Below are 8,691 nucleotides of genomic sequence, written 5' to 3' on the forward strand. Positions count from 1 at the left end.
ACGAGAAACCAGCTGGGATGGCAAAGAGGTTTCATCTCAAATACCATCTCCCATTAATTAGTGACAGCCAGAAGCACCCTCGATAGGAATCCCAAGACTTCATTTGTATTTCACAGCAGAGGTTGTCATGATCGATTAGTAATGTCTGTCATGAGCACAGGATTGGCAAGTGGCCACCCAGATGCAGTTGTTCTAAGACTCCAGCTGTCTTGGGGCTGCTAAAGTGATTCAAAATGATATTGAGAGCATCCCTTTCCATTTCAGAAAGTTAGGTTCCCACAGCTGGGCCCTATGTCGTCATTCTAATTGTCACACCTGACCTGGATATATAAAGGACACAGATCACCCCACCTGTGGCCTCCATCAGTTTGGGGTCCTCAATAAGAGATATCTCTCTCCTCTCCACCTCTGACTCCACCCACCTTGCTCACCAAAGCTCCTGTCCTAGATCCCCTCTCTGAGGTCACTGTGTGTCCTCTCCCTGGAAGACCTGTGCTCCTCAGGCCTCTCTCCACTCTCCTCAGAGCGCCTGGCATACAGTAAGTGCTCAATCATTGCATAATTGAGGACACTCCACTAGGGGATAGCTCTGGGGTAGCAGCAAAGACAGGGGTTGAAACAAGGCTTGGCTGGACCAAGCCTGGGGACTGGCCAGGGTGCTACTGTGGAGTTCTCATTTGTCGTTAGACATTTTATCCAATTAAGTCATTCTTGGCTGCTGGTGCCTGCTGGACTCTTGCCGGGCCCCTCTCACGTCTCTGCCCCTAATCATAACCAGATGCTCCTGGAGAACGTGGGCAGAGGGGCAGTTCTGACCTTTTCCACAAGATATCTACCAAAGAGCTGAAAGCCCAGCATCGGCCCTACTCAAGCAGCCTGACCTCACCAGCGAGGCCACCGCCGTTCGTGGCAGGCTGTTCATGCTGAGTTGGGTGGCCTTCTCCCAAAGTCCTCCTGCAAGGAGCCCCAAGGGGAGGGCAGAAGCCAGAAGTGGAAAGGCCACATGCAGACCAAGTGGAAGGGCTGAAGTGTGGACTGGCAGGAAGTACCAACCCTGGACTGACTATGGAGAGGGATGTCAAATGGGGAGATAGGAGGCCCACAAGATGGTCCCTTCCAGCCCATCATCCTCAAGCTGGGACCTGGCAGTTTAACTCTGTAACCTTCAGCTTCCCTGTGAGACAACCATGCCAATAATAGGTTGTCTTCAGTACTAAGTAAAAACAGAGGTGAGGTCCCAACCAGCCAAGGGCAGGGGTATGGCACAAGTTCTGTGCAGGATGATGGAGTAAGGCAGAGGATGCTACAAAGAGCTGGGAGTCCCCAGAAGTAGCATCTCTTCAGCTTCATCATGTCAGTATTTCTTACCCCTCTCAGTTGGATGGGATAGAATATCACCTCTTAGCCTACAGTAGGAGCCAGTGTAGGTGGCTGGTCACACAGCCTTGAAGCCTAATGGTTCACATAGGTGGCATGCATGTCTAGGATACCCTAGGATACCCTTGCCCCTGTTGCTTCCTGTCAGTAACCATTCCATCATTTACTTCCAGATCAGAGGCTGAATTCAGTCTCTCAGCTCTAAGCACTGCATCATCTAATGGGATGGCATAACAGCAGTGCTGTCAGAGAGGCCACCATCTTAGCTGCAGTAGTTCAAGCATGTGCACACACACACACACACACACACACACACACACACACACACACACACACACATTCATGTCAATCAACCCCAGGAAACAAGGCCTGAAGATGCTAAACAACACTCCACCTCCCTACCCCCCCTCATCCCCCCATCCCCACCTCCACCCCCCACTGCAAGGCCACCTAATCAGTCACTGGCAGGATTTGAACTCACCCAGGCTGGCTCCAGTCTGGTCAGAGCCACCGAACACAGTGCAATAAGGCCAAGCATAGTAGCTAGCACATGCCCTTAATCCCAACATTTAGGAGGCAGAGGTGGGCAGATCTCTGTGGGTTCAAGGCCAGCCTGGCCAACATAGCAATATTTGGGTGAGCCAGGACTGCATAATGAGACCCTACCTCAAAAATAAATAAATAAAAGCGATAGGAAGCTGACAGGATGGAACACCCTGTAATCCCATCATTCCAGAGGCTGAGGTGGGAGAGCCTTTTATTAAAGCCAGCCTGGGCTACAAAAGAAATGACTAGAAACTCTCAGGCTGTCTCTTAAGGTACAGGGGCTGCCCCAGGTCTGGATTCCTGGAGGGTACCCTGGATACCACTGGCCTGACCTGACCTAGTGTGGGGAGTACAAAGGTCATGCTCCCATTCCCTGACCCTGACACAGCCCTGCATACTGCCGCCATCTTGTTCAGGCCACTGAGATTCTCTCTGGACATTCATTTCAGCACCCACTCTGTGCCCTACAGCCAGTTGTCCACAACTCTAGCTAGGACAAGCCAGCTAGGAGTCCCACTTGATTCCATCTCTCATGCATCCCTCCTGCTGCTCCGAGGGCACTTGTGGCCAGCCCCTGTTTTCCCTCACATCTGCTGAGGCCCTCTAGGACCCAGCCCTGCTCCAGCCACCAGAGGCTCACAGTTTCCTCAGCCAACAGCACTCTGCTCCTAAACAATCCTTTTCACCTGCTGAAAAAAAAAGAATCCTTTCCCCCAAGTGTGACAAGATGCCATTGCTTTGGTGCTGGAGAGATGGTTCAGTGGTTGAGAGCATCGACTGCTCTTCCAGAGGACCTGGGTTCAATTCTCCAGCACCCATATGGCAACTAATAATAGTCTGTAACTCTAAGACCTGACACTCTTATACAGACATATATGCAGGCAAAACACCAATGCAAATAAAATATTTTTTTAAATGTCATTGCTTCCCTCCCCCTCTCCCAGATGCCAGGAGCACCACCCAAGCTGGCCCCCTGGACCCTCATGCCCTTTCCTGCCTGTGCATCTAGAATTCTGGGTACTGACTGCAAGGACCAGTGTTCAAGAGTCACCAGTAAGTGAAGGAGGGAGGCTGGCAGCAAGGAAGGGGAAGCCAGCACCAAGTCATAGGACAGAGGAGACCCTCCCTTAGGCACAGCCTGGCTGAAGACCCCCACTGACTTATCACAGCAGAGGAAGAGCACAGGTTTGTCACCAAGCTGGAGGCCCAACCTTGAACCACATCACCACAGCTTACAAGCTCTCTGGAAGCATCCATTTCTAATATAAGATGGGGTGAGAACAGCTCGACCACTGCTAGATTGAATCTTCAACAAAATTGTACGCAAAACAGCCAGCAAAACTGACCTCCCTTAGGTCTGGAGATGTAGCTCCGTTGGTAGAATGCTTACCTAGCATGCAGGAAGCTCTGGGTTTGATTCTCCAGTGCTACGTAAACATGCCAGGATGGCATTGTGTCTTTGATTCCAGCGTTGTGGGGTGGAGGCAGGAAGATCAGAAGTTAAAGGTCCAGCCTGGGCTACATCTCAAAGTCCTGTTCTCTGCTTCCCACAAGGTTCTCCCAGGCCTCACTAATCCCACCTCCTACTTGTAAAGCCCATGCTGCAGAAACCCCGGCCCTCACCTCGGAAGGACACCAGGTAGCAGGAGGAGGGGGCACAGGGGGGGCTCTGATTTCTGAAGGTTACCCCAGAAAGGGATTCGTCAGAAGCACCTGTGCACTCACTGTTCAGTGGCTTCGTTTTCAACTGAGTTTCATGTAGCCCAGGCAGGCCTCAAACCCCCTACATAGCTGAGGATGACCTTGAACTTCTGATCATTCTTCCTCCCTGGGGCCTTGCTCTCAGTGCGGAGCACCATGCCCAGCTTTCCCACAGACATTTATTAAGCAGGTTTCCATACAAGCTGTGGTGTGAGGGGGTGGAGGAGTTCTCAGTGACAGGGAGGCATGATCCTGAGCCCAAACTTCCTCCCATAGATGCAGCACCAGGAATCAGGCGGGGAGGCTGCCTGGCCCTGCTGGTGTCTCTGAAGAGGGGGTCCTGGAGGTGCTGGGAAGCAGTAGTGATGTCAGCAGCCATTGAGGGGTCTGGGGTTAGTCGCAGTATACTGGTTTATATTGGGAGGGCCCTGGTCGGGCAAGGAGGAAGCTGGAAGCAGATTACTGTTGGACAGGTTATGAGACTTCTGTTCTGTTCCCTCTCTAGAGACAGGCAGCCTTGGCTCAAAGCGCAGGGGCCCCTGGTGGGTTTGGAAATGGCTACCTGCAAGATTCTCCCTCTGTGTGTCCTGGGTATCTCTGGCTCCCCTGGGACCAGACCTTCAGGGTCCACTCCCTGGGCTCTGAGGTCATCTTCCTGTCTGTCATCTGTTTTTCTTTCTGCCTGCCTGCCGGCTTCTTCTGGTCTCCTTGTCACTAGACTCCTACTTAGGTCATTGGTGTCTCCTGTCCCCATTCTAAGGATGGATGTGGGGACAAGGCTCTGGGGATGGGGGACCTTGTTGCTGCCAGGCCTGCCAGCCCTAATGGGGACACCATTGCCTCTGCTGGGGTTGGGCCTGCTCTGTATTGCATTCACTGGTTACAGAGGCTCTACCATACTGAGCAAGCAGCCAGCCTCCCTGAAGGGACCCTTCCCAGCCTTCCCCACTGGCACATATACTCTGATCAGCTCTACAACCCCACCACCACCAAGCCCAGCTGAACCTGGAAAGAGATGGCTTTTTATAGCTTCCTTGGGTCTAACCTCAACCTCACTTGCTGCAGATAGTCCACATCTCCCAGATTAGTCCCAATGCAGAGAAAGTCTATGTTTACACAGGTGACACTCATCCCTGGGCCCCTTCCTCAACCCTCCTCAACCCTCTCCATGGCTCAAACACCTCATCAACCCAGCCATATCTGAGCTCAGAAACACTAAGGCTAACAAGAAGAAATTAGCCCTCCTAGTAACTTCCTATTTGCACTTTTAAGACAAATTATCAATTGCCTGTGCATGTTTGAGAAGGGAAGAATATCATGAGAAGGGAAAGCATCTTTCATAATTCCACTTCCAAAAGCCAAAGAGTTCAACAGTAACCTCATTTTACAAATCAAGAAATGGGCCCAGGAAGGCAAGTAATTTGCCCAAGGTCACATAGCAAAGTGAGACAGCAGAACTGGAAGCCAAGTGTCCAGCCACCGTCTGTAGGGCCTCCCTGAACACTGATGGTTCCACATCAGTCTCTAGACAAGTGACCATTCTGCCCTCTCCCTCCACATCATCACCAGCACCCCACCCCACCCATCTCATCCCAACTCAGGTTCATCTGAACCATGTGCTGTGGCCATTAAAGTCCAGAACGCGGTTAGGGCCAATGCTGAAACAACAGCCAACAGCAGCACCCCGTCAACTACCTCTTCCCTGACCCCAAATGAGGGGCACCCAATTCTCCCTTCCAAGGAATTGAAGATCACCCTTATTCCCAGCCCCAGAGAAAGTCTGTGTGCGGAACTTAAATGATACATTGAAAATAGCCTTTCTTGATAGCATGAGGACTCAAGACAGAGCTCCGAAAGCATCTCTGAGTGAAGGGCTTAAGAAACTGATAATAGGGGAAAGAGGAGTGTGCAGAATGGAAGCTCCTCCCCCCCCCCCCCTTCAGCCTCCACCTCCACCCCTGGCACAGTCAGGGCAACAGAGAACCAAGCAGAACCGAACAGGAGGGAGAGGGGACTCTTAACTTTGGGAGAAGCGGGAGCAGCAAGCTGCCTTTTCCTGGGGCCCCTGCTTCTCAACCGGTACGAAACAGGTAGGGGAAGTGAGTTAGACCGCCACCCTGGCGCCCGGAGAGAAAGGCTTGGCTAAGGTGTCCCCATCATCCTGCAGCTCCCAAGCAGTCTTCAAGCCCAACTGGGACTCAAGCCTAGAGCAGCTGAGGGTGGCATCAGGGAAGAACATGGAAAGGCAAACGCCTCCCCGGTATGATCGAGGTCCCTAGGACTCTTCTGGGGACCCCGACAGAAGCATGGGGTGCAAACCCTCTGTGAGCACACAGAAAAATAGGGTCCCTTGTCCCCTGTCCCCGGCCTCCCGCGGGCAATATCTCGCGTCCCGCTGGTGGGTCTGCACCTGCCCTGCCTGCCCGCGCATCCTACCTGCGGGTGTTGCGGGACTAAGCGCGCGCACGACCCCGCGGAGCAGCAACAGCTGCAGCAGCCAGAGCTGAGCCTGCATGGTGGGCACGGACCTCCTCAGGATCCCCGCGGCAGCGGCTGGAGAGGGAGCTGCCCCGGGCTGGGCGAGTGGGGAGCGGGAGCCGAGCGGGCACGACAAGCAAAGCGCGGCTTTGTGGCCTCGGGGAGCGCGGGCGGGAGGATCTGGAGGGCGGGGCGCGACGCCGGGGTCCCCGCCTCCCGGAGCTCCGCGCCGCGCCCCACCGGACCCGAGACGCCTCTGGTCACCGAGAGAACGCGGCTGGCGCGGAAGATCAGGAAAAAGGCCGCGGTGGAGGACCCCAGGAAGCGCCCCTACTTGGGCCATTGGCTCCTGCCACTCATCCCCAGGGCATGTGACTTCCTGAGCCGGTCCTTGGACTTCTGGGGCTACCTGGTGTTCTGCATAAGTGCACACAGCGACCCACGCACCAGGAATCTCCCGCAGCGGATCCCCCCAGCCTCTGCCCCAGCAGAGGCGCGAATTGCATTCCTCACTTCACTGCTTCACACCCCATCCCCAGCACCGGCTCTCCTCCGACCCCCAGCCCAGCAGACGCCTAGGTGCAGGGATCTGGCACATTCCTACTCTAAAGCAGCACGGACGCCCCATCCCCAAGAAGGCCAGACTCAATCAAAGCTAGATCCAGAGCCTGGAAGCGGCGCCCACGGACTCCAACTCTACCGGGCTCTGAGAATAGGACACTTTTTTCCCGCCCCTTCCCGGAGAGAATAAAAATACCCGCAATTTAGGAGATTTGATAGACGGCATGGAACCAGGTCAGGGCGCGAAGGTGCCTGTGTCCTACTTCGTGTGAAGATGAAGAACTGGGACCTAGAGAGTGGAGCAGGCGGAGGGGCCCCTGGCTTCCTCCATGCTAGAGACCAGGAGAGTGCGGGAAGGAAGGGTGCACAGGCTGCTTATTGGGGGCAATCCCCAGAAGGAGGGTGCGGGTGGGGACAGAAGTCGGGTGTGGTCTTGAGTAGGTGAGTGGCCTGACGCTGCGGTCAAAAGAAGGATCCGAGAAAAGAAACTAGATTCTCTCTCATCTCTCAGGACCCCAATTCCACTTTTCTCCCGGTAGAAGAGCCCAGAGATTACTTCCCTCAGACCCTTTATGGGCTAAGACAAGCTAACACAAGTTTTTGTTGTTACTGTTTTTTCCACACAGGGAGTCACATTTTAGACCAGACTGACCTCGAACTCACGACCACCCTACCTGTTTCTGATTTATTGAAAGGATTACAAGCGTGAGCCCACCAAAAGAGCCACTGGATCCCGAATGCCTAACTGAATTCTTGCTTGGCAGCGGGAGCGGGGGAGGGTTCGAATCGGCTTTTCTAGCTGCGGCCTCCTACCGCCGCCCAGTGGAAGTGTGATGAACCACCGGGTCGGTTGGCGTTTTGCGGCTCTCCTGGCTCGGCCCGTCCGCGCAGGCGCCGTGGAGAACCTCCAGCCTCAGATCCGGTGTCTTCGTGCTCTGCCAGTCTTGGTGCCCGGGCTGCATGTTTATAAGGCCTTTTATTAGGGTTCAGGCAAAAGCAGCAACTTGAAAGTATCAGAAGCAAATGATATTTACAAGATTCTAAACGCGTGTACCCGGGGCTCTCCTCAGAAAACACATTTTTAGACGCAACCCAGGCTATTTCACTGTGTCAGAGATGAGAACAGGAATCTTCATTTCTAGCACGGACCTAAGTGCAGCCGCTGGTCACATTCAGAGAGGCACTATCCTAAATATTCCCAGATACTTACCGCCGTTATCGCTTCCCGACTCTCTGGAAGTTGGTGAAGGAAATCTTACCATAAAAACACGTGGAACATAAGAAAACCATCTAAACAAAAGAAAACACAAAGGGGGCACCCGGATTTGAACCGGGGACCTCTTGATCTGCAGTCAAATGCTCTACCACTGAGCTATACCCCCTCTGCTGGCAGCTTCGCGCCAATAACCACTAAGTGCGATTCTGGCGCAGGCGCACTAAAGCGTGTCTAAAAGCTGAGTTAGGTCCGAATTTTCAAGAAATGTAAGGAACTGACGTTCCGATTGCTCGTTTAAAAACAAAAGGTATTTCCTGACGCTCTGAGAGTCCTGCGGTTCACGAGTGGCTGCCTCGAGGGATCGGTTGGCCGACAGGCTCGGCTCGGGCCACATTCCGACCAAGGATGTACACTGGACTGCCGCAATAGTCACAAGTCAGCAAAATAAGGTGACCTCGGGGAGTACCCTTTCTAGGAGGCGGCTTGTTCGCTAAAAGTAAGCACGACCAGAGGCCGTGAGGGGGCACCCGGATTTGAACCGGGGACCTCTTGATCTGCAGTCAAATGCTCTACCACTGAGCTATACCCCCGACACACTAGATTGGTTTATCAGAATTCATTTCAATGGAATAGACTTCTACGGAGCCAATGCTTTTACATTTTTGTTATATCAAGAATAACCTAATGGAAAAAAATATAAAACGTGACTGAAATGTCTAAAATTCACGAGCTTTCCCTTCATAACCACATCTCAGGGAAGCTACAAAATTAAAAATACTGGGTCCTCTGTTTCTCTGCCCAGGTTCCCCTAG

At 53.3% G+C, this 8,691-nt stretch overlaps 1 protein-coding gene and 2 non-coding genes across 3 annotated transcripts in view; all 3 read right to left on the reverse strand.

The window, feature by feature from the left end:
• The window catches only part of Plxdc1 (plexin domain containing 1), a 52,407-nt gene extending 45,948 nt beyond the window's left edge, over positions 1-6,459 (reverse strand). The window contains exon 1 of the mRNA XM_051175564.1: positions 6,061-6,459. Coding sequence (XP_051031521.1) covers positions 6,061-6,445 — 385 coding nt within the window. The 5' untranslated portion in view covers positions 6,446-6,459. The remainder of the gene's footprint in view (positions 1-6,060) is intronic.
• A 1,514-nt stretch (positions 6,460-7,973) lies between these two features.
• Positions 7,974-8,045, reverse strand: Trnac-gca (transfer RNA cysteine (anticodon GCA)). The gene has a single exon. It is a non-coding gene; the product is annotated as a tRNA-Cys (tRNA).
• Positions 8,046-8,397: 352 nt separating this feature from the next.
• Trnac-gca (transfer RNA cysteine (anticodon GCA)) lies at positions 8,398-8,469 on the reverse strand. Its single transcript has one exon. It is a non-coding gene; the product is annotated as a tRNA-Cys (tRNA).
• Positions 8,470-8,691: the final 222 nt, after the last annotated feature.

This window comes from Phodopus roborovskii, unplaced genomic scaffold, assembly GCF_943737965.1.
Source record: "Phodopus roborovskii unplaced genomic scaffold, PHOROB, whole genome shotgun sequence".
Lineage (NCBI taxonomy): Eukaryota > Metazoa > Chordata > Mammalia > Rodentia > Cricetidae > Phodopus > Phodopus roborovskii.